Source organism: Penicillium arizonense (genome assembly GCF_001773325.1).
Source record: "Penicillium arizonense strain CBS 141311 chromosome Unknown PENARI_contig010, whole genome shotgun sequence".
Lineage (NCBI taxonomy): Eukaryota > Fungi > Ascomycota > Eurotiomycetes > Eurotiales > Aspergillaceae > Penicillium > Penicillium arizonense.
This window is the reverse complement of record NW_019173287.1, coordinates 58,520-82,066: the sequence shown is the minus strand read 5'-3', so window position 1 is coordinate 82,066 and position 23,547 is coordinate 58,520. Positions and strand designations below refer to the sequence as shown.

The 23,547-nt window shown below is 50.1% G+C and overlaps 10 protein-coding genes across 10 annotated transcripts; 6 read left to right on the top strand and 4 right to left on the bottom strand.

Annotated features, from left to right (window-relative positions):
• Positions 1–55: 55 nt before the first annotated feature.
• On the bottom strand, positions 56–2,016 carry PENARI_c010G12526 (sulfatase family protein; the record flags this gene model as incomplete). The annotated part of the gene is made up of 5 exons (XM_022632464.1): positions 56–424; positions 500–661; positions 714–931; positions 985–1,834; positions 1,888–2,016. 5 exons carry the CDS (start codon positions 2,014–2,016, stop codon positions 56–58), a joined length of 1,728 nt encoding a protein of 575 aa, XP_022488025.1.
• Positions 2,017–2,909: 893 nt separating this feature from the next.
• Positions 2,910–4,768, bottom strand: PENARI_c010G05403 (GMC family oxidoreductase; the record flags this gene model as incomplete). The annotated part of the gene is made up of 2 exons (XM_022632247.1): positions 2,910–4,511; positions 4,562–4,768. The coding sequence occupies 2 exons, from the start codon at positions 4,766–4,768 to the stop codon at positions 2,910–2,912; spliced, it is 1,809 nt and encodes a 602-aa protein (XP_022487711.1).
• Positions 4,769–5,223: 455 nt separating this feature from the next.
• Positions 5,224–6,328, top strand: PENARI_c010G02888 (uncharacterized protein; the record flags this gene model as incomplete). The annotated part of the gene is made up of 2 exons (XM_022632171.1): positions 5,224–5,867; positions 5,914–6,328. 2 exons carry the CDS (start codon positions 5,224–5,226, stop codon positions 6,326–6,328), a joined length of 1,059 nt encoding a protein of 352 aa, XP_022487781.1.
• Positions 6,329–6,583: 255 nt separating this feature from the next.
• PENARI_c010G06823 (wax synthase family protein) lies at positions 6,584–7,894 on the top strand (the record flags this gene model as incomplete). Its single annotated transcript, XM_022632280.1, has 2 exons — positions 6,584–7,338; positions 7,393–7,894. The coding sequence occupies 2 exons, from the start codon at positions 6,584–6,586 to the stop codon at positions 7,892–7,894; spliced, it is 1,257 nt and encodes a 418-aa protein (XP_022487895.1).
• A 459-nt stretch (positions 7,895–8,353) lies between these two features.
• On the bottom strand, positions 8,354–14,359 carry PENARI_c010G04557 (putative AMP binding domain protein; the record flags this gene model as incomplete). The annotated part of the gene is made up of 6 exons (XM_022632224.1): positions 8,354–9,311; positions 9,363–9,966; positions 10,020–10,229; positions 10,275–14,089; positions 14,227–14,249; positions 14,300–14,359. The coding sequence occupies 6 exons, from the start codon at positions 14,357–14,359 to the stop codon at positions 8,354–8,356; spliced, it is 5,670 nt and encodes a 1,889-aa protein (XP_022488046.1).
• A 749-nt stretch (positions 14,360–15,108) lies between these two features.
• Positions 15,109–16,106, top strand: PENARI_c010G01445 (40S ribosomal protein uS7; the record flags this gene model as incomplete). Its single annotated transcript, XM_022632129.1, has 4 exons — positions 15,109–15,242; positions 15,497–15,680; positions 15,737–15,851; positions 15,904–16,106. 4 exons carry the CDS (start codon positions 15,109–15,111, stop codon positions 16,104–16,106), a joined length of 636 nt encoding a protein of 211 aa, XP_022487976.1.
• A 478-nt stretch (positions 16,107–16,584) lies between these two features.
• Positions 16,585–19,032, top strand: PENARI_c010G11239 (SDA1 family protein; the record flags this gene model as incomplete). Its single annotated transcript, XM_022632421.1, has 4 exons — positions 16,585–16,631; positions 16,714–16,749; positions 16,822–17,109; positions 17,160–19,032. The coding sequence occupies 4 exons, from the start codon at positions 16,585–16,587 to the stop codon at positions 19,030–19,032; spliced, it is 2,244 nt and encodes a 747-aa protein (XP_022488040.1).
• A 444-nt stretch (positions 19,033–19,476) lies between these two features.
• PENARI_c010G05667 (uncharacterized protein) lies at positions 19,477–20,184 on the top strand (the record flags this gene model as incomplete). The annotated part of the gene is made up of 1 exon (XM_022632259.1): positions 19,477–20,184. The coding sequence occupies one exon, from the start codon at positions 19,477–19,479 to the stop codon at positions 20,182–20,184; it is 708 nt and encodes a 235-aa protein (XP_022487680.1).
• Positions 20,185–20,611: 427 nt separating this feature from the next.
• PENARI_c010G09876 (uncharacterized protein) lies at positions 20,612–21,782 on the bottom strand (the record flags this gene model as incomplete). Its single annotated transcript, XM_022632377.1, has 3 exons — positions 20,612–20,619; positions 20,679–21,369; positions 21,423–21,782. 3 exons carry the CDS (start codon positions 21,780–21,782, stop codon positions 20,612–20,614), a joined length of 1,059 nt encoding a protein of 352 aa, XP_022487842.1.
• A 1,102-nt stretch (positions 21,783–22,884) lies between these two features.
• PENARI_c010G10969 (uncharacterized protein) lies at positions 22,885–23,382 on the top strand (the record flags this gene model as incomplete). The annotated part of the gene is made up of 1 exon (XM_022632414.1): positions 22,885–23,382. The coding sequence occupies one exon, from the start codon at positions 22,885–22,887 to the stop codon at positions 23,380–23,382; it is 498 nt and encodes a 165-aa protein (XP_022488021.1).
• Between the last annotated feature and the right edge of the window lie 165 nt (positions 23,383–23,547).

The window sequence follows — 23,547 nt, the reverse complement described above, 5'->3', positions numbered from 1 at the left end:
CGAGTTAAAGTCATATAGTCATATCCGCTAAAGACCACACGATCAACAAACAGAGCTACCACCCCCAAAATACATCATCCCACCCCCAACTCCTCTTCCCAGCATTAGTAGCCCCATATACATGATACTTCTGCGGCCCCTCGGCAGAAATAATATACCCCTTCTCACAAGACGAGAACGAAACCTTAGGCTGGTTCTCGTAGAACGTGTCAAAGCCAGAATCCAGTGCGTCTGCGAGGCTGTTTACCTTACCAGCTGGGTGCAGCTGGCGCCAGGGGTAGCGGCACGAGTCGCCTTCGCAGGATTTCAGAACTAGCATTAGGGCGTCGAGGCGGTTGAGAATTTGGGGGAGTTGTCGGTTGGCGATGCGGTAGTTTTGTTTTGCTGGGTGTGTTCCTAGATTTTTGGTTTGGTGGGGGTCACCCTGGTTTTGTTAGATTTATACTTGTTATGATGGAGATGGGTGTTGGATATGAAGGATGGATGGATGGGTACTCACCTTTAGGTCGAAGAATTCTTTCTCGTTGGAGCACCATACAGAGTAGTATAGACTATAGTCATCTGAGTGCAGTCTAATAGCTTTGTAGGTGTTGTTCTCGTAGCTGTTGTGAGGTTGCTGGACTCTGTCACTGGCATATCCATAGATGCCTTCTGGGACAGCCTGAATTTACTGTTAGCGGACTCTAAAGGCCTTCTTTAAGCACTTGACTTACCAATCCCCAGTACTCAATGGCAACATGCTCAGTCCTGTTATCCGCCGTGCTGGCCGCAACGGTAGTAGGAATCTTCTTCCCATCCAAACCCTCTCTCGTCGCCCCAGCCAAAGACAAGAATGTCGGCGCAAGGTCCGTATGACTAGTGATAGCATCCAGTGTCTGATTCTTGCCAATACCAGGTCCTCGCACAATCAGAGGGACATTGATATCCGTTTCTATACACCGAGTTAGTCCAATCAAAGACCAAAGAACACAAAGACTAACTCACCATAACCACAGTTCTTGCCCGGCTGCATCCGATGCTGGCCAAGATGATACCCATTATCCGTCGAGAAGAAAATATAAGTATTATCCAATTCACCCAACTTCTCCAACTTCTCCACCAAATTCCCAATCATATCATCAACAGCCTGTAACGCGCGCAGCCGGCACCGCTGGAACTCATCAATGTAATCGATAACCGTCTGGTTCAACTCAGGCACATTATTCACCCAGCTAACCGCATCTTCAATAAGAGTATTGAAGCTCTCATCCCGCGGGGCCTTGAGATCCTTGAATAGATCCGCATGCCTCGGCGCAAACTCCGGCTCACCGAACCAATTCGCATTCCGCGTGGAATCATGCGATCCATTCGAGTGCGGCGCGTTCGGCGCAACGGTCAACATCCACGGTCTATCCTGCTTGACTGCTTCGTCGATGAAGCCTTCCGCTTTGGAGGCGATCACGTCGGTCGAGTATTTGCCGTCGTATTTGACTGGTTCGTTGCCATTGCGTGTCATGCGTGCGTACCAGTAACGGTATGTGTACGGGTCTAGCAGGAAGTCTGAGCCGTTGAAGCCTCGCGCGTAGGGTTTGTTGTAGTTGTCTTCTGTGTGTGCGTTCCAAAGCTTGCCCACGTAGTATGTGTTGTAGCCGGCTTCTTGCATCCAGAGTGGGAGGTAATTGTCGTTCCAGCCGGCTGATACTACTTTTGGGTAGCCGCCGTAGGGGAGTCCCACGTCTGTGACGTTGGTGTTGTGTGGCATGCGGCCTGTCCAGAGGTTTGCGCGGGATGGGCAGCATAGGGCGATTGAGCAGAAGTGTTTGGAGTAGCTTGTTCCTTGTTCGACGAGGGTTGACTATATGTGTATTAGGATTTGCATACATAGATTTGAGTTAATATGGTAACTACCTGTAGCTTGGGCATGTGCTCCAGCCCACCGACATACTTGCCCTGGTCATCGGTCAGGACAAAAAGGATGTTGGGTTGCTTGGCGACAGCGATAGCCGCTAGTAGCAGAGTCCCCAGTAGTAATTGCATTGTGAGAAACTTCTTTTTGCACTGGAGCTTCTATGACCCAGACTTGGGGTAGCTATATAGGCCGATTTAGCCTGCGTCATCGTGGATCAAGGCACGGCGTTGAGCTCTTGTATCATTTCTCCACAGAATTGCACAGCGACAATCCCCTGCAGCCATCTGCAATCATATGAGAGAAAGTGAGTTGGGCCGATCATCGTACGTCGTGTATGTACAAGATCGGCAGTCGGCAAAGGATAGACGAAGGAAGATGGAGACTGTGGGCTTAATAGACGGGATACGCGGGAGGGGTCGGTCGATCAAGTCAATAGGAGGAGCTTAGGGCTTAGCTAAACCATGCAATACCTACAGTAGTCTGATTGCGAGCTTTGTGCGTGAATGATGCGACTGTAGATGAGGTAAGGGTGGGTCTCTATCACGTCTTCGGCACTATTTGCTTATCTAACTTTATGACTGGAATAGTTTATATATATGAAATGCCAAGCTCATCTCTATTTTATCGACCTTGGAACCGACAAGCTTAAAGTCACTTCGTTTATACAGGCCAGTCACATGACCTTGTCTATACTTCAGATCAGAGCTTCGATAAAAAAAAAGTAAGTCATCGTCTGGCTTCGACCGGAGATCAGGCGTCACTGCAGAATTAAACAAATGATAGGAATGGGGCAGACCTAGCGTCCAAGAGGAGAAGAATAAGTTGGTAATAATAACCGCTAGACCCAATGTCCGCCTCACCTTGGTATGGCATATAAAACTATTTCTATATAGGAACAGTTCAAAGTCAGATTAGATCGATTGTATCTTATCTCCAGTACTCTGACTTTACTCGACAATAGGGTGGCAGAGCAGATTTCAAGTGGGCCAAGTCTATCTATAAAAACAAGTCTAAACTCTCTCTAGCTTCTAGCTCCGATCAAGTCGGCCGCCTTCTCCGCAACCGCATACACAGCAGCCTGAATATTCCCACTCGGTTCAAGAGGGAAAATACTTGCGTCAACGACTCGCAAGTTCTTCGTGCCGTAGACCTTCAGCTCGGAATCAACCACACCTCCACTCTCCTTTGGTAACATGGCGCACGAACCCGCGGGATGGAAGCAAGTAAACAAGCGTTCCTTAACGATTTCCTTTGCGCAGTCCAGATTGCTCAGGTTCTTTGCTTGTTCAGGCATCCGTTTTCCTGGCTTGAGGAGAGTCGAGAAGGGTGCAGTCTCCACGACACGGTCCAGGAACTGCAGTTGTCTTGCCATAATCTCGAGGTCGAAAGGGTGCGAGAGGAAGTTGGGATCGTAGGTTGGCTTATCTTCACTCTTTCCAGAGGAGATATGGACTGATCCCCGAGAGAAGGGGTGGCTGTTCAAGACCAAGATGCAGATGTAGTTTCCTGGGAGTGTTTTAGCCAAGACATCGGAGAGAGTCGTCTTGTCGGCATTCATCTGGAGCTGGAGGGGCATGTAGAGGTAGTGTGAGGAAGCGTCATCATTCTGGAGAAGGATCTCGCGGAGGTGGTCATATTGCACTCGCAGATTGGCTGGGACATTTTCGTTGTCGAGGTGCGTGGAGAGGAGGTTGTCAATCTGCTCTTTGGGGACAGCACCCTTTCCATCCACGAACGGAAGATAGGCCATGCTGAGTGGCATGCCTGACAATGGGCCACCGTGAGTCTCTTCATAGAGCTTGATCAGTGCCTGGACGACATCTGGATTACGCATGATATCACCCGAGACCTGGTTATCCGCAACCTCGAAATTGATAGTAGAGAGAGCGTGATCTTGTAGATTCTCGCCTACGGCTGGGTTGTCAATAATGACTGGGATATTGTGGCTCTTGAGAAGGTCTGCATTTCCAATGCCAGAAAGTTCAAGCAACTGAGGAGTGTTCAAGCTGCCTCCGCAGAGAATCACTTCTTTGTTGGCGGCGATTTGGTATATATTGTCCTGAGACTTTACCTGCACGCCTCTTGCAATGACGTCTCCATCTTCTTGGGCAAGAAGAACATGCTCGACAGTTGTCTCTGTGAGCAGTCGCAGGTTTTTCCGCGCCGCAACCTCGGGGGTATAGTAAGCCGCCGCATATCCTCTTTTGCCCGTCTTCGCATCAAGGGTTAGCGGGCTGGTAAAAGCACCCAGTTTTTGGCCTTGGATGGGATCGGCATCTGTCTGCCAGCCTAACTGCGCAAATGTCTTGTCCCATGCCTTGTTGAATTCCCCGTACACATCCGGCAGAGACACAGGGACAGGCCCATCAGATCCTTGGTTCTCAGTCTTCATGTAGCGATTGATATCAAGGAGCTCTGCTGTGGCCTCGCTGGGTGGAGTGTATGTGTGGAATTTGCGAAGGTAGGGTGCCATATCCTCCGCACCCCAGCCGGCATTCCCCAGTGCCTTCCAGCTCTCAAAGTCCGATGCAGTGGGATACACGGCCACTGAAAAATTCATGGCAGAGGAGCCACCGACGACACGACCGCGGGGCTGGCCAATTTGACGGTTGTTTACGTGGACCTATCTATTATTAAGTTCTGTACATGGAAGAGATGCGACGGGAGCAATACCTGCGGAACACTCATATAATCCCAGTCAAAGTCCGGATTGCCATACATTGTACTCAAAAAGCCAGGAGTGTCAATACGGGGATCTCCCATACGATTGGCGCCTGCTTCAATAAGGAGGACATTGACAGAGGCGTCTTGGCTCAGTCGGTTGGCCAGGACAAGACCGCCAATGCCTGCGCCGACAATAATATAATCATAGTCATCCATGTTGAAGCTTAGAACGATGGATTGATAATTGTAAACACTCAGAAAAGCTCAGAAAAGCGAAAGGGGTGAACTTCTAGACTCCGGAATCAGTCCGGCTCATGAAAAAAATAGCCCTAACCTGCCACGAATAGCCCTTGGCAAGTCTAGTCTCCTGCCTAGAGTTGACTAGACCTGACTAGAGCTGGCGGAGACTGTCATCTTAATCAGGGTATTGTCTCGCATTTGGCAACAGCTAGTGTTTTAGCCCCCAATCTTTCCAATCACAACGTTAGCCTCAAATCCCGAAGCTCCATCGGGATTAAAAGTACGGCCCGTACCCCAACGGCCCCTGTAGGTCGACATAAAATTATTTGTGGCTTAACAATTGAGTCTGGTCTGTTTATTTTAAAGTATCTTGGTTCGGCCCATTTCGCCCATTATGTCCTGTCGAAACAGGGATGTCAGAACCTTGAATTATGCATCTATACAATGTCTTCACATACCCCATCGTCCGAGACGGTCTCATTGCCAATACGATCTTGGTCGCCGTCGCTACCATTTTGGTGATATTACGATTTGTGTCGCGCCATATTCGAAAAAGCAACATATGGTGGGATGATGCATTCTGCGTCGCTGCCATGCTGCATACATACGGAATGCTAGCAATGCAATATCACTATGCTCGACTTGGCATGCGAAACCATATTGGAAAGGTTCCGCCGGAGAATACAGTGATCATGTTGAAAATGCTCATCAGTTACCAACTTGTGTATTACAACGCCATGGTCCTTGCGAAATTCTCCTACCTCTTTCTCTATCTGCGCATCTTTGTGACCAAAGAATTCCGCATTCTCACGTGGGTATGCATGGGGTGTGCTGTTGCATACTGGACTGGAAGTGTGCTTCAGGTCTTTCTCCTTTGCACGCCATTTGAGAGAAACTGGAATCCGGCGTTACCAGGTCATTGTGCGAACCAGAATGTCGCGTTTACGACAATTGGAGTGTTCAACCTTCTTACGGATGTGATGATTATGGTCTTGCCCATCCGGTTCATCTGGAAATTGCAGATGTCCATCGCAACTAAGATGGCATTGTATAGCATATTTGGGCTGGGTATATTGTATGTTATCTCTCTATCCCGTATTCACAAGATACTAACTGAACAGTATTTCCTCCATCACAATCATCCGCATTAAAGTCCTGACAGCGGTCGATTTCACCGATCTTCCATACTCCATGATCTGGGCTGCCTTCTGGAGCGTCACTGAGCCTGCGCTTGCCATTGCAAATGGCTGCGCGCCGATGCTCCGGCCAATTCTTAAAGCCGCTTTTCCATCTCTGTTTGCTACTGCCAACGCTGAATATACCACCCAGCCGGCGAGCGGTCCTATTCTCAGCAAGAGTAATACGTCGAAACGGATCGATGAGATGGATAGCGAGTTTCCGCTCACGCGATTGGAGGAATCAAGATCAAGGGACGATGATTCATTGAATTATCATTCGCAGGATGATCGCTCGCATGTGCATCATACTCCGAGGAGTGTTGTTGGTCCTAAAGGGCAAGGGTTGTATACTACTTAGCTTCTCAATTTAATATGTTCAAGTTATAATGATCGCCCAATACACCTCTATATAATCCTTGGATAGGAGCAAACAATGTAAAGCCGATGTCCAAATACTATGTTTCCAATGCACCGTGCATCTATGCGAGATATCTGATCAATTTGGCCTGGCAAATCAGGCACTAACTATAATCTCACGTGGGCAAAGATCGACAATCAACTTCAATGTTGACTCGACTGCATGTTCGAAGGGCTTGCCCCTATCCTGCCTAAAATGGACAAAATAAAATCCTCAAAGATCCCAGAAGTCCTCACTCTATATGCCATCCATTGCCTACTACCCGCAACCCTACTGTTGACAACACCAAAGCGATCAACCCTCCGCTACCTCTCAATTCCATGCTCAATATGGATTGCCTACAGAGCCATAAACCTAGCAGCAGAACTAGGTCCTGGCTTTATATGGTGTGAATTCGCACGTCTGACGTTGTCTATCGTCCTCCAATCTTTCAATTGGTTACTCCTCAACCCGAAAGATATCAATGATCTACCCGTCGAAGCTGGCCACGGTGTCTCGCGTCTTTATTATGTTGCTCGGCTCTTTTATCAGCCGAGGGGGATTCGAACTCCCTGGCAGATTAAAAATGCGCCACAGCAACCGGGTTATTATCAACGCAGGGGTCTGAAGGAGCCCTCGCGAGGTCGCTTCTTGGTTCGTCAGTCGGCTATTGCTGTTTGGCAGTATCTGGCGCTGGATATTTTTGCTACACTTGCTTTGCAGCAGGCGTTAGAGCAAGAGAAACATGGGGCTTTGCCGTCGGTGGTTCAATGGGGCTTGTCTGTTGAGCAATGGATTGAACGGCTCATTTCGAATCTCGTGGCTGGGTTTGTCGTCAGTCGTATTCTCATTGACTTCCACCATAGGGCTTTTTCTATCATTGTTGTTGGGCTTGGACTTGACTCGCCGTCTAATTGTCCGCCCTTGTTTGGAAAGGCTGGGGATGCTGATACAATGCGAGGGTTTTGGGCGTAAGTTCTTCTCTAGAATTCTACGAGAAGAAGGAGAATGCTAATAAGACATAGGAAATTTTGGCATCAGTTGCTACAACAACCCCTTACCTCTATGGGCACCTCCATCACCCGCGACCTACTAGGTCTACCATCCAGGTCACTGTTAGAACGCTATATGAACGTATTCGTCGTGTTCTTCCTCTCAGGAGGACTTCATGTTGTCCTTGATTTCGTGCAAGGAATTCCAATGCAGGAATCCGGAGCCATATTATTCTTCGCTACGGCTCCAGTAGGACTCCTGATTGAAGATGGGATCAAGGCACTTTGGAAATCTTTGAATCCACCAGACAAAAGTGTGCCTCGGCCGATGTGGCAAAGAACTCTTGGTCTTCTCTGGGCTATGGCTTGGTTGGGTGTTACATCGACTTGGTACTTCTATCCGCAGATGTTGAGGCCGCAAAATCAGGCATTGGTTCCCTTGACTTTGGCAAATCAGGTGTCGCTTCCTATGTTGGCGGGGATTGTGCTCGTTGGCGGTGCTGTGATAGCATTCGTTTTCGAGGTTGAGGTATAAAGCTGGGAGGTTTCTGTATCATGTTCCAGCGGCTAGCGTTTTGCATCTGTTTTCATATCATAGCATGAGGGCTAGCCGGGCTCTTTCGTATACCCTTGCCGTATAGGTGGCAGCCAATAAACACGTTTAAACAGGGATTTATCAATCATAAATCAGGTCGCCTAGAGGCAAGGGTCTTTGATTTTACCCAAGAACCGGAGGGTGGGGAAAAACAAAAGACATCAATCGTAGTGAAAATCGGGTAGTTATGTATGTACAAAGCGCAACATGCAAGACGGGCGAAGTAAACATAAGGCTGATCGAGGTATTTGAGAGGAAAACACGGAAACTGAACAACCAAAGCGCAATGCTACGGGAAAATAAGAAAATAACATTCACAAAAACCGAGAAATCAAGGAGCATACCCCAGGGCATCTAAGCGATAAATGACGGGAAACATGTATCGCATACGCGCTCAACTCAAGCATCGTACCCAGTGCCATCGTACCGCCGCGCTGGAGCACCGTGGCTATTTGTTGTGTGGAAGCCTTGGCTGTCCTCTCCAAGTGCGGATTGGTACATCAAGGCCTCTTGGGGCCAATCGTCTATTAGCCCGCTGTCCTGTGTTCCGGGCCGTGTTGGATCGGCATGTGCTGTGCCAATTGTGGGTGCAGTACTATAATCCCATCCCTGCTGGCTAGGCAGCGATTCTCGTCCGGTTGAAGGCCGCTCACTGCCAGGGGGAATGAATCCTTGCGATTGCGGCGCCATAGGAGTGTTGGCCATGTCAAAGCTGAAACGGAAGTCGCGGTCTGCGCCGGTGCTGTCATCCACCTGGTCCAGCGTGTCGTGGTGGGAATCGTCAAACTCGGTCACTAGCGTGGCAGACTGGGGTTCCTTGACGTAAGGCACGGTGGGATTATGCTGTGGGACAGGGTTTGCAGCCACGGCGTTATCCGTGGTAGTATCAAGCTCATGGGGCATCGGTGGAGGCACATCGTTACTATAAGTAGCTTCTGGGTGGATGGTTTCCTCCAGCGTCACTCCAGCGGGTGAGCGGGGAAGAGGATCAATCTCGGGATTCATGGTCGAGTGGCGAATGCTGTTGCCCATGGTGCTTCCAGGCTTGGAGATTCTGCTCATACGATGTTGGGGCATCTCTGCGAATGGATTGTCGGAGCCCTCCATATCGCGAATGCTGAATTGAGCAATTGTTCGCAGCTTCCGGGTCACCCACGAAGCCAGAACCTTTCCGCGCTGCTTCTCGCCTAGACGAGAACGAGGGAAGTCACCGTGAGAAACGAATGCAACAATATCTGCCACAACCTGGTGCTCATTAAGAACAGCATCGACGATGACAGGGACGAGGGAGGCCAAGTATGCCTTGCGAGTGACTTCAACCACGACAACAATCAAGCCACCAGCTTGGAAAATGGCGCTACAGATCATGTTAGCATCAAGTTGTTCTACAAAAGTGTCAATTACTTACCATCCTCCATTGACAATGTTGCGATGGCACCTCTCCACAGAGGATTCAATGTCCATCGGGAAATGATTCAGTCCGTTGACTTCAAAGGTCTCACCAATGCTTCCAAGAAGGAACAACACCTGCATCTCGACCGGCTGACCACCAGGACCAATCGGCCGAGTAACAGTGTGAAGGAAACCAAGGTCACCGGTCCGGACATAAGGCACGCTGGGATCACCATCCGCAACGCGGCCATTCAACCGCTCCGAATCAAACTCTTGCTTTGATTTGTAGAATCCCTGAGCACAGGCATCAGATTGGACCCAAATCTCACCGTACTCGCCGACGTGAGCCAGTGTACAGGTCTCCGGGTTCACAATTGCGATCTGTGTGTTGACTGGTACCATACCCGAGTCTTGCAACAACAGCGCGGTAGGATCTGCGTCTGGGTCGACAGGGTAAATGAGACCTTGACGAAGGCTTCGCAGGTCGAGCCAGAGCTCGATCGGCTCAATGCACATGTAAGATCTTGTGGTAACCATGGGGTTGAGAACGTGCGAGTAAACGACGTTGATCGCAGTGCGGTCCAGGCTGGCATTAGCGAAATGTAGGCGTACTTTGCCGTCTGTGCAACGAATGTTAGCTTATATTCCATGCTCCCATGGTGCTCATACATACAAATATCCACTCTGGGTCTCCCTTCTGCGGAGATCATCAGGTTTTTCAATTCCTGAAGCTGGAAGCCCTTTCCTGCCATAGCACTCATTGCGTAGTCCAGCATTTGGCTAGTGGCGTAAGTATCCTTGACCTTGTATCGAGCGAGGGTGACGAAGAGGGTCATTGGATTTTGTGCAAAGTCGACAGGCGAAACAAGATACGTGGGGGCACCTAACACATTAGAACAGGATCTTTTGACAGAAATAGCAAACTTACCGACGAAGATACCCATCAAGCAGGTGTGAAGGAATCCAAGCCCCAGTGTACTACGCACACTTCCAAGTACCGGCCTCGAGCTGGTCATCTGGCAAGTCTCCTTCTGAACCTTACACATGCCCATGATAGTTTCGTGAGAAATATTCACGGAAATTCTTCGCTGGTCTGGTGTCCAATAGGTCCAAACAAGAGCTGGCTTATTTCCTTGGAGCCAAGTATCTTTCACTGTGTAACCAAGTTCACGACATCCGTGAGACTGTTTGGAGGGCTTTGTGGTGTTGTAGATTGCAGGAACGCCAATTCGAAGGACCTGAGCAGATTGCTTGATGTGTTGCGATACGAGCTTTTGTCTCATGACATGGTCAACTTCCGTGTTAACAATGATTGCCTTGACGTTGAAATCACTGATTATGTGCAAGAATGCGGGGGCATCCTCTGAAAGACGGTTCTGATCAATGGGTGCCATAGGGATGACAACAGCACCCAAGCAGAAGCATGCATGGATAGCATAGATGTAGTCTTCCGAGTGTGTGTACATCAAAACGAGATGATCCCCTGGTCGCACCTTGACCTTGTTCTTCAGGTACGTTGCTACCGCGGAGACCTTCAAGTCAAACTTCTTCCAAGTGATACCCTTTCCTTCCTTTCCGCGGCCATCAATAGAACAGTATGCAAGTTCTTCGGCTTGACGGGAAACCCGCCAGTGCAGAAGGTCGACAATAGTGTTGAAGTTGTTCAATGGCGTGGATGTTCGGTCATCCATCACAACATCACGATAATCAACACCGGAGTACTGCTTTTCTTGGTATGCAAGCATGTCCTGTCGTGATGATAGAGCAAGAGGAGACCAAATGCCTCCCTCGGGATCAACGCCAACAGGCAGGTTCATCACCGATCGTTCAACTCCAAACTTGACGTGCACGGCTTGCAACATACCAGCCTCGAAGTCTTTGCGACAGAGCATGTTACCAATCTCCTGTCTGCCATTCTTGGTGACACGAGGGAGAGTGTTAGGGGCTGTGAGAAGAACACAGTATACCCGAAGATGATGCTCCTGGTACAAAACTTCCATACACCTGTCTGCTAATGAATCCAAAAGGACCGAATCGAGCTGCCTTGGTGGGCCGCCAGAAGTTGTAGGTGCCGTCGAAGCTGAATAGGACTCCAAAACAATGACCGGAAGATGTTCCTCATTGACAAACACGTCAAAAGCAGTGCAATCGTGGATTTTCGGCACCTTCTTGAGAATGCTGACAGTCAGATGTTGAACGAAGAAGTATCGGTGTTCGACAATCTCTTGACCGTGCTCAACCCACTCCACCTTTTGACGGAGACGGTCTTCATAAAGACCAAGTATGAACAGTCTGCCCTCAATCACACAACCGAGCAGACCAGTGCGCAAAAACTCGGGTTCCACAAGGATGGGAGTCGGGTTGGCCTCTTCGAATTTATAGGGACGAGCATGGAAAATAGCCTCGGTGTGCTTTGGCAACGCCCAGAAGCCACCAGATAGAGATGGTGAATCAACCCAAATCTCTCCAACAACATTTGGTGTACAAAGCAGATTGGTTTCGGGGTCAACAACAGCGAGGGTTGCGTCAGGAATTGGGTAGCCAAAGGCACCAACACGGACAGCATGAGGCATACTGCTGGCATACTTCCGGGCATCCTCGCCCATGGCAAGCACAACGACCTCATTGCTTTTCAAGGCCTCTTTGTCGAGAAGGACCTCACTAAGCTCGTTCTTGTCGCTCTTCTTGGGTGTCGAGACACGTGCTCCACCACCTAGAAGACTACTTCCGAAGCCAGTGTTGTTCTCCGACTTGGTCAGGCTCGAGTCTTCTTTCTTGTCATCATCACGGCTGGCAGGGTCCATTTCGTGTGTCAAAGCACATCCCATTCGCTCTTCACCACCCAGCCAGTCGCGCATACTGATGACCATGCCTCCATGTTCTGGCAAGCACAGCATGGGGGCAACAATTTCCCTAGCCCGGGGGTTCCTCATTGGACGAAGCCATCTGTCTGCCAGGATTTCATGGAATTCGGGGTCAAGAGTAAGGGTATCAATCAGACAGATTTTAACGCTGCTGAAATTAGGCTCGGAGTTCTTCTTGAAATGCCTAGTAGACATCGGATCTTGTTGGTAGTTGTAGGTGGCAATCTTCAAGCCAGAGTAGTCGGTTGCCATGACTGTAGCCTTGTACTTGGTTATAAGGTGGGCATAGAGGCCGGGTGTCTCAACAGCTTGGTTCTCATGCCACACCGTTGTGTGCCCACCGTATACAGTGAAGAGAATAGCCATGATCATGCCGATTCCTTGTCTCGGGTCGAGATAACTGATGATGGTCTCCCCCTTTGTTCCATATGGCCTCGCGCTTGACTCCGTGGGCACCGTGGAGATAATTGCACTCAAGCATGCCATCTGGTGCATAATTGTTCGATGGCTCATCACGACACCACGCATGTCACCCGTCGGAGCACGGGCGAACTCGATATAGGCCAAGTCAGGGACCTGCAAAGCAGGCGTCTCATCCTTCTTCTTCGGATGAAAGCTGCCAAACTCGTTTGTTTTCCACCATTCAACACCTCGTGGCCAATTCAATTTCTGTGCTGTGATGTCACGTTGGAAGTTCTTCAAATTGTTCTCCGTGGTCAAAGCCAGGTGGGCCTGCGTCGAGGTAAGCACGAGGTTGAGACTTGTATAGTCATCCAAGCTGTTGATGGGTACTGCGACAACTCCTGCAATGAAGCAACCCATGAGAGCCACGGCAAATTCGATGATTTCAGCCTCGCGGTATATCAGAGCAACTCGATCTCCGCGGTAGAGGTTACTCTTGTCGCGAATGACTTGAGCAACTTTCTCCGCACGGCTAGACAGCTTTTCCCAGGTGATCGATGCAACCTCCTTGCCTTTTGTATCCAGTACCCAATATGCCGGCTGCTTTGGGTGAGCTCGAGCGCGGTGCCGTAAGACCGTGGGTAGGTTGTCAAAGTTGGCCATCGGGATATTCTTGTCATGCGGGTCGTTCAGTGCAAATGGAATCTCTCGGGGTTCAAGGGGTTGGAGATGCTCAATCGCCGGTCCATGCTGAAGTTCAGATGCCGGGATCAGTGGCGGCGCCATGTTTGCGGTGGGTGAGAAGGCCTCTCCGGACTGAGAATAGCGATGGAAGCCACCCCCATAGCTATCCCTATAGTCATCATGCTGTTGTCCCGCAAAGTCGGAGAAGTATCCTTGTTGGGAGTCAAGCATTGTAGACTGCCGCGTGGGCCCGCCAGATCCAGGATCGTAATATCCCATGCCATCGTCCGCATACTCAGCCTGCGCATACTCTGGTTGCGCGTACTCAGCCTGGGACACATACTCGGGCTGGGAGCTTGGGTTGAATGCATAGTTTTGGCTCATTAAAGTTGCGGTTCGAGAGCCATCTGGACCTTGCGAGCCAGGGATTGGTGGCCTTGGAAGGAACAAAGAGTCGTAGGAGCCCGATGAGGGCATCCGATCCCGGGCTTGGAGCAAGCCTGTGCTATCTCTGTCATGGGATCCTGGAGATGCCAAAGACGGATCAGGTGCATCTATACCAGCACCATATCCGAGACCTCCGCTTTGTAAGTCGTCGTAACCACCTGAGTAGGTGGGGGATCTGATATGTTGTGAGGAGTCGGCAGTCGGCGGGCGAACACTCAAAATTGCCGGCGGGGCCATAGAACCGGACGCGGGGGCATCGTGAAGGGAATTGGCGTGAGTATTGATATCAAGAGGCTTGTTCGGACCGAGAAACTGGGAAAGCAGGACAGTTCGTCGCTTTTGGTATCTTTGGTGTTGTTAGCTCTCCATATTTTGTGATTGCGGGCTTATAACTGCGCAAATGACGGTCCCAGTGTCTCGAAAACCGATTTGGTTGTGGTGATGAGGGGATCGGGGCCTGGCAAGGTATGTCGCGTGTCTTACCCTTTCTCGGTGATATCGCCCTCCTGTCACAACATGTGAGCGAAAGAATCGACAAGCGCACGCCAGCACATACCTCCAATTCCCGATCTAGGTTCCGCAAAGCGGCCTGGAGCTCAGGGGACTCTTCCGCCATTTGGGCAGAGTATCGAAATTCCTCAATTCGGGGTAGTATGGAAACGCGGGGGAGGGATGAAAGGGAGTCAAGGTCGCCTCATCGCATGAGCGTCTCAAGGGCGCAAGATGTATGGGAGTGGCAGACTCAGATTTGCCGAGGATCGCCTAGTCGCAAGTCGTTCCGGGGAAGATCAATTGTCTGTCTCCGCAAGGCCGCAACGTCACCCGCTAAGGCTAAGGGCGGTCAGACGAACCGAGTGTGCACTGAGACATGTAGACACTGGCTATATATAGGATGTTCTATATTTCTATGCTTCCGTGTCTATGTTTGTATGTTTCTACGTTTATTGCTCTCGGATTAGATTCGTATTGAGTGTGGCTGTCAGGTACCGTCTTGGGTTTCACTTGGGGCAATTGATACCGAGGGGTTAGTTGCAGATGCAGCTGACTTAGTGGTTCAATTGTATACAAATAAAAATCAACTCCATTAACAGATGATATGTATAACCTTGGAAGAAATTCAAACTGGTGTATTTGTATACAAACTTCTCGTTGGCGCTGATCATCATGAAGTTCATGCCTGAGGTGTCAGTTCAGGCACCAAGGCACTAAGTCAGGTGACCCCACAGACTGCCCTAAATCACATGACCCCCGCACAACCTAAGCGAGTCCACCAATTTCCTTCGTGGATAACCGGAACCTCATCGACGTTCAATCACCAAACGACAACCCGGTCAATTTTCCCACGAACCCCTCCGAACAGTCAACATGTCCGACAACGGGGACGTCGAGGTCGCCACCTTCCCAGTCCTTCCCAAGGAGGTTTTGGCCGAGCAGGGCAGCGTTAAGCTGTTCAACAAGTGGAGCTACGATGATGTCGAGATCCGTGATATCTCCCTGACGTGAGTGTTTCTCCGCGATCCTCTATGCGCCAGGTGAATTTCTGTTGTGTGCGAGAAAAAGCGATACGAATTGGGAGGATTCGCAAGATTTTTTTGGCTGGAGGAAGGGAATCTCGAAACGTCTGAACGCAGGACCACAACACACGCCATGGCACAATTTTTTTCATCGCACACAACAGGATCATATCAGCGCGCTGGAGGATGGACATTGCATGGATATCAAAATTTGCAGAGGTGCTGACCCGCCATCACAGCGACTACATCCAGATCCGCTCCCCTGTCTACCTCTCCCACTCCGCTGGTCGCTATGCCGCCAAGCGTTTCCGCAAGGCCCAGTGCCCCATCATCGAGCGTCTCACCAACTCGCTCATGATGAACGGCCGCAACAACGGAAAGAAGCTCTTGGCTGTCCGCATTGTCGCTCACGCTTTCGAGATCGTACGTGCCATTACGCCCTATTCGAACGTCTCGGCCACTAATCTTCTATCACACAGATCCACATCATGACCGACCAGAACCCTCTCCAGGTCGCCGTTGACGCCATCGTCAACTGCGGTCCCCGTGAGGACAGCACCCGTATCGGTTCCCAGGGTACCGTCCGCCGCCAGGGTATGTAACAATCCATTCCGCCACTCTTGCCGATTTTCTAACCCACTTGCAGCCGTCGATGTGTCTCCCCTCCGCCGCGTGAACCAGTCTATCTCTCTGCTCACCATCGGTGCTCGCGAGGCCTCTTTCCGCAACATCAAGAGCATTGCTGAGTGCCTTGCTGAGGAGCTGATCAACGCCGCCAAGGGTTCTTCCAACTCTTACGCCATCAAGAAGAAGGACGAGCTCGAGCGTGTTGCCAAGAGCAACCGGTAAATGGGTTGTGTTGGATTTGTTCTCCGTTTGGTCCTCTGTTTACGATTACTGGAATGGACGGGGGGTTTTAACCGGGATTCAATGGATTTGCATGCATCTGCGGGGCTGTACATATTATACAGTCAAGGAGAAGGCTCGATCTAAAAAGGGAACGAAATCGGATGTCTTTCTTCAGTAGTTGAGATGCGATCATGAAGACCTTTGGTTGTAATGACCAATTTCCTAAGAAAAAAAAATTTCTTGACTTCAATTTGAAACAGAGTAGATCGTCTGTAGTTTAATAGATTGATGTGTCTAATATTAGTATTATAATATTCAACGATGTAGAGAAGTCCTACCCTGACCTGGCTTGATCTGATATTGAGATTTTCCGTCGCTTATCGATACGGAGGAAAAAAGTTTCGGACCTGGAGTCGACCGTCCGCGCCAAATACATCTTCCCCCAACCACCCCTCTTCTCATTTCGAATACTGCGAAGATGGTGAAACGCAAGCTTGGAGCCTTGGAAAAGGTCGAGGCTGATCTGTATGTGCATTTTGCCAGTCGATGCGCCCGTCGATCAGAGGTTTCAGTCCGAGATACTAACATCTTTTTTCGCGCTCTGCAGGCCCAATTTGCAACACAAGATTCGCAGGGATCCCAAGTAAGTCAATGAAGATATTTCTTGCGGTCGGGTTATGCTAGATCAGGACTAATGTCGCTTTGTGCTGCTCAGGTCTTATATTGAAGATTTCCGCGCTCAACACTACCAATATGAATCCCACCGCGAGATCTTCATGGCCTCGCCCTCGTCCGCTACAGATACCGGCGTGATTTCTCTTCGGGATCTCATTGACTTCATCTCCCATGTTGCCGACTGCTACCCCGACATTCTGAAGGACTTCCCGCAGCAGCTCATTGACATGCTCATGCAACATCACCTGGTGTTGGAGACTGAGTTGCGGGAGAAGCTGGTTGGAAGTCTGGTGCTTTTGAAGAAGAAGGATATCATTGACTCCGCCACGTATGTTTTCCCTCCTTCTAGTCCTCTGCTTTTGTTCTAACGGTCTTCAGCCTACTGCACACTCTCTTCCCCATTCTTGTCGCCACACCTAGCAAGACTCTGCGTGCTTTGCTGTTCCAGAAGATCCTTTCGGAGCTTCGCACCTCAAATTCGAAGACTACCAACCACAAGTTGAATCGGACTATGCAGACCGTTCTCTTCAACTTGGTCACATCTGATCGCACATCGTCTAAAGGTTTGTGGGCGATCAAGATCACCCGAGAGCTATGGAAGCGTCAAATTTGGACTGAGGCCAAGGCAGTTGAGATCATGAAGGAGGCTGCCTTGTCTGAGAACGAGAAGGTTATCATTGGCGGCGTCCGTTTCTTCCTCGGTGGTGACAAGGAGCGTGAGGACATGGAGGATGAAAGCAGTGACGATGAGGGTGTCAGTGTTGGTCAAGTTAAGCACCAACTTACTATCAACAAGAAGACTCGCAAGAAGGCCCGTGCCGCCGAAAAGGCCATCAAGTCAGTCAGGAACAAGGAGAAGAAGAAGAACCAACCCCATCCCCTCAACTTCTCAGCACTCCACTTGCTGCACGATCCTCAAGGATTTGCCGAGTCTATGTTCTACAAGCATCTCCAGAACCAAAAGTCAAAGTTGAACTTGGAGCAAAAGCTTCAGGTGCTCCAGTTGGTGTCCCGTCTAGTGGGTCTGCACCAGTTGCACATCATGCCTCTCTACTCCTACTTCCAAAAGTACCTTACTCCCCGTCAACCGTCTGTGACTTCATTCCTGGCTTCTTTGGCCCAGGCAACCCACGACTTGGTTCCTCCTGATGTTCTCGAGCCCCTCATTCAAAAGATTGCCAACGAGTTCGTGTCTGAAGCCTCCGCCGGTGAGGTTGCCACCGCTGGTCTCAATGCCATTCGTGAAATCTGTGTGAGACAGCCTTTGGCTATGGATGAGACATTGCTGCAGGATCTTGTCATGTACAAGAAGAGTAAGGATAAAGGTGTCATGATGGCCTCCAAGGGTCTTCTCAGTCTTTACCGTAACGTCGGAGCGCAGATGCTCAAGAAGCGTGACCGTGGTAAGGAAGCTGCCATGAGTCTGCGTGCTGGCACGAAGCAAGAGAGACGGTTCGGTGAGCAGCAAGCTGGCGGCATCGAGGGTCTGGAACTCTTGGCCAGGTGGAAGGACGAGGAGCGCCGCAAGAGGAATGTGGAGAATGGTCTTCCTTCAGACGCTGAAGAAGATGACGAGGAGGCCGACTGGGCAGCCTGGAATGTCGAAGATGACGAGGACAGTGATGACTCTGGTGAATGGATCAATGTGGAGGAAGATGTTGAGATCGAAATGAGCGATTCCGAGGATGAAGGCAAGGCGCCGCCCTCAAAGAAGGCCAAGGCAGACGCCGAGGTTGAGAAGAAGGACGGTGAAAAGGAAACCGAGAAGGAGGAGGAAATGGATTTCATGAAACTGGCCACCACCCGCATCCTCACACCCGCTGATCTTGCCAAGCTCGCTGAGCTCCGCACCCAGGCATCAGTCGATGCTCTCCTTCCAGGCAACAAGGGCAAGCGTGCTGCTCCCTGGACTTCTCGTCACACTGATGATCCTCTGACTGCCCAGGAGATCGAAGGTCTTGCCGCTCTGTCTGCCGCTAAGGCCACGCGTGAGGAGAAGATTGCCCACGCCAAGGAGGGTCAGCCCGACCGCTCTGAGCGCAAGTCTAAGGAGGCTAGACGTAAGGAGCGCAAGGAGGAGCAAGGAAAGAGTACTACCAACAAGGAGAAGGCTCGCCGCAAGAACTTCCTCATGACGCTGGGCAAGGCCCGCAGTAAGAACAAGAGAAGTTTGGTGGAGACTCGGGCAGTGCTCAAGGCTCATCATGATCGTGCTAAGCGTGGCGGAAAGCGCGGAAATATTGGTCAATGATAGAGTTGATGCCTGCCATATTTCAAAATAATGATTGTTCGTTATACATTTGCGCTGTCTTTTGACATTGACATGTTCGTCCAAGCATAGGATATATAGTGATATTATTGGCGTACACATGAATCTACATTTAGTTACAATTTACCTACTAGCTCTTGAAATACATTTTATCATACTGCACGGAGTAGAGTAGTAATGTACTCATCCACCGGATTGGCTATACTTCATCATGTCACGTGCCCGCTATCCCGGGTTGGGACAAATTGAACGTCGCGCGTCCCGCGTAAAGGTCGCGTTGCCCGGCGACCATCGCTCATTCTTTTCTTTCCTCAGCCCCTCGCCTCCCTACGTCACACTTGCAGTTCACGACATATCGAATCTCAAGCCATCAAGTCATCTCAGAGTCTCGCCTTCCACAGCACAAATTTGGAGTCTTTCCCCACAATGCCGTCCCTCGCCTCCAACAGTACGCTGTCAAAGAAGCGCCGTTTCCAACCACCCATCACGGGATACTTTACGACCGCTTCTCAGCCAGTGCCTAATGAGACACCTACCGTTTCACACCACCACCATTACTCCGCCGCAACCTTCTCTGCCACACCCGTCGTCCCAGCCAAAGTGCAATCCTCGCTCCTATCCGTAGGAATGCGGGTCCGGAAGTCCGTTGCAGACGGATATAGAACCCACATGGCAAAGTCTGAAGAGAAGGTCCCACATCATGCAGGTGTCGCTCAGACCCCGGCTGCTGCTCCTTACGGCAACAGCGAGCTTGCTCCTTTCTCTGGCTCTACCAAGCGCCCATTCGACCACGTTGAATACCTTGTTAATGATGACGGAGATGCCTATTCGATTCCGTCGAGTAGTCAGGAGTCTACGTCTTCGTTTACTGGGGCTTTAGGAGGTCAAAAGAGAACTTTGGGTTTCGATAGTGATATGCTTGACGACGAGCATTATTGTCCGCAATCCAACACTTTCAACGACGAGTCCTGGCAAGATACCTCGTCAAAAGTTAGTCAGAGCCGTCGCATTCTTGCTGTGCGTCGCAACATGACCCAGCAGCCCACTATGAACATGGACGACTTTGAGGAAGCCTCTTTCCTTCGCCGCCGTGAGGAGGTTGATGCAGACTACGCCAGTATGGACTGTGCTTAGGCTTCTTTGTTACCCCTTGACCATTTTCCCTTCCTCTTTAGCCACTATGTGGCATGCTACAATATCTCCTTGCTTATCTTTGGGTCTGATACCTTGATCTACCACGTTTGTACTATACCCTTTGTTCTTCTACCCTGTATCATATCATCATGTGCCATTACCTTCCACCTACAGTCTGGTTGTACCTCAAAAGCCAATGTAAAGTCAGTATTCAATATTCAAATCCTGTCTGAAATAAGCCCTCAAAAAGAATCAAGTCACCACATGTCCATCATGCAAAATAGTTGGCTCAAACGCCTGATATATGCCTATGCAACCTAACCCTCAACCAAACAACCGCTTCCTCCAACTCTGCCTCCAAGGCTTCCAAGTCCCCCCAAACCGATGATTAATACAAGCATGCCGGCTATTAAACCCCTCAGCCCTACTATGTCTCTGCCCATTCCCCCAAGCATTCAAAGGGAGAACACACAACCCCCCAAGCATCTTCCCACTCTTAGCCTCACCTTCATCAACACAAAGCGTCTCTTGAAGCTGATAAAATGGCGCCCACGTCACCCGCTGCACAGGGAGAGCCGAATAAGACGGTAACAAGTCACCCAGTCCTTCATCTGCATCGACAGACTTCTGAATGAGTCGGTGGTCTGATGGTAATGTTTCAGATAGAACGTCCAGAATGGCATCGGTGAATACGCCCGGTCCCGTTATCTCCAATGTTGTCATTTCGTTGTATCTCGCGCCCCAGATATGACTCTGGGCTATGTGTTGTTTCGTGTGTGATAGCACGCGCACGATTACTTCCCGGAGGAGTGGGCTGAATCTTCGTGGTGCGTACATCGTGTATTGTAGGAACCCGTATCTCCGTACCCAGTGCCAGTCGCGCATTTTCTCGGTTGAGGCGAAGGGTTCATCGATTTCTATGCCGACTACTAGCGAGATGTTGGTGTTGGTTATGGTGGCGTTGGGGTTGAAGATTGTGTTCTGCATTGATGGGCAGGCTTTTATGCTTGTTGCTGGGTAGACGTCGACGTCTGCATAGTAACCGCCGTAGTACCAGAGGATTAGGTAGCGGAGAAGATCGCCGCGGAGGACGTAGCCTGGGTAGGATTTGTAGAGGCGTTCGAGGTCTGGGATTGAAGCGAGGGTTTCGGTTATGAATCTGTCCGCCCATTTGGCGTTGATGAGCTGGGGTGGGTTAATAATGTCAATGAACAGTGGAAGTGTAGCCGGTGTCTCACTGAATACTTCCAATCTGAGTTCTTCTTCTCGAACTGGAAGGAATCATCGCCTCGCTTGTCATTGTCCATCAACATGATCTGCCAGACTGTATCCGGGGCACCCTCATCACCGCGGAGTTGGCCCTCGATCTCAAGATCGCGCAGCGCATTCGAGAGCTTGATCTCATATTCATAGTTGGGATTCGTGCGAAATGGCGACTGATGGAGATACCGGGGTCGGTCTTGTGAGACCTCAAAATTGGCATCCGGTCTGGTTTTTGGCAGCGGTAGGGATTCGAATAGGACAAAGAGAACCACGACTGCGATTATTAGGGCTGATCTCTGTCGGTTCAGAGACCCTAAGTATGAGCGGTGCCTCATGGTGGGTGTTCAAGAGCCATGATGCGAATGTGAGAAAATCTTTTGTGAAACCCCGACTTGTCGACTTGGGCATTTTCCCTTTCGGGTTGTTTAGCCTCGAACACGGTTTGACCGGGTTGGACCCTGTTGCTTACTGTGGGGATGAGTGGCTTGGTTGCTTGGCTGCTTGGCAAATCAGTGTTCTGTCCTTGTGTTATTCAAAGATACGAGGATATACCACTAGATGAAGTTCTCTATAGAGATGATTAGAATAGTTGCCAAATCTATCTATATCTATAGCTACATATCCAGCCCTGTGGTTGAGATCGGTCTTGGCATCAGAGTGGGACCAGCCACGATCTGTGAAGCTCAATTGTATGGGAACTTTCTCCATTTCAGTTCTTTAGCTATTAGTGTCGGAACATTAAACTAGAATGAACTACAGAGACTATAGTATAGACAGTAAACTACAGTATAAATAGAGACAGTGAGGGTAAAGTTGCTCTTTGTCACGAAATACGCTAGACCGCTTCGGGACCTGTAGTATAAATCGGTGGGGACATCACTGTAGAACTTCGCGTCCTCAACTAGCACCATGTGCACAATGTCATCTCGTCCGCCATCTTTCGCCCGCCAGACTCGTAGGCGCTGGGATGCTTCTCCATCTATGGGGCCAAAGGGCCATCCCAGAATCTGAACGCTTCTTCTCGTTTGTCACACGAATTTGCTAGGGTTCTCCCTCTTCGTTTGAGTCATGCCGCATCCACAGGCTTTGCACACTCCATCTCCATGTGGTATAGAACCAGATATGTTGCATGCGGTATGCTCTCCCTAATGGTGCCGGCCATTGGGAGCTGTGCATATGCTCTGTCCTCATATAGTAAGATATATGCGCCGGAGTTCACTGTCGGAACCACGAGGTGCCGACGATAACATCAATGTCGGAATAGCATTATGTGCGCAGATTGAATCGATATGCGCATCCAAACCAGATTCCCGGGTCTATAAATTCGACTTGGTCTATCATTCGATTCTATCCTCATCGCCGTTCTTCCGAAGGCCTTTCCATTTCACATTCCACACTTTTGGTCCCAACTCTTGAGCTCAAGCTCCCTTACCAAACATGTCTTACAACAACCACTGGTTTGATCAACGTGTTGGCGAGCCCTTTATGACCGCACCTGCGTACATCGAACGCCCCGCCCACGATGCTCAGCCCCCGTATCCTTGGTTCTACCCCCGACGACCCGTACCTCTCCCCGAACACCGCCCAGACTACATGGTTTACCATCATGTCTTTTACTTCCCCGTCCCTCGCGGAGTGTTCAATGACCATGTCTATCTCTCCGCTGCTCGCATTTACCTCCGTGGCGCACTTGGGCAGTCTAATTGCAATTCTCTCTCTGAGCTTCCCCATTGGTCGCTCCTCAACCACCTTTTCGTGCTGATCGCCACCGACAACACAAACCGCGAAGAGGCTCTTGAAGCTGTCTCTCACCGCCTGGCTATGATGATCGAAATGATCGAAGATGGAGAGGGCTGGTTCTCTGGGCTGCCTTACATCCACGACAACTTCCAGGTCCGCCTGATCTCGCGCACCTCTGGAAGCGCTGAGATCTGAGTTGGTGTCAGCTTACTTCTGGCCTGCTCCGAGGTTCATTGGCAGAGTTGAAGATGAGAGCAATTAAGACGGGTTGAATGAGCTGTGAGGCCAAGAGAGGATTTAAGATGAGGATATGAGGATTTAAGGATTTTGGGGGTGTAGATAGCTAGTGGTCCATGTGGA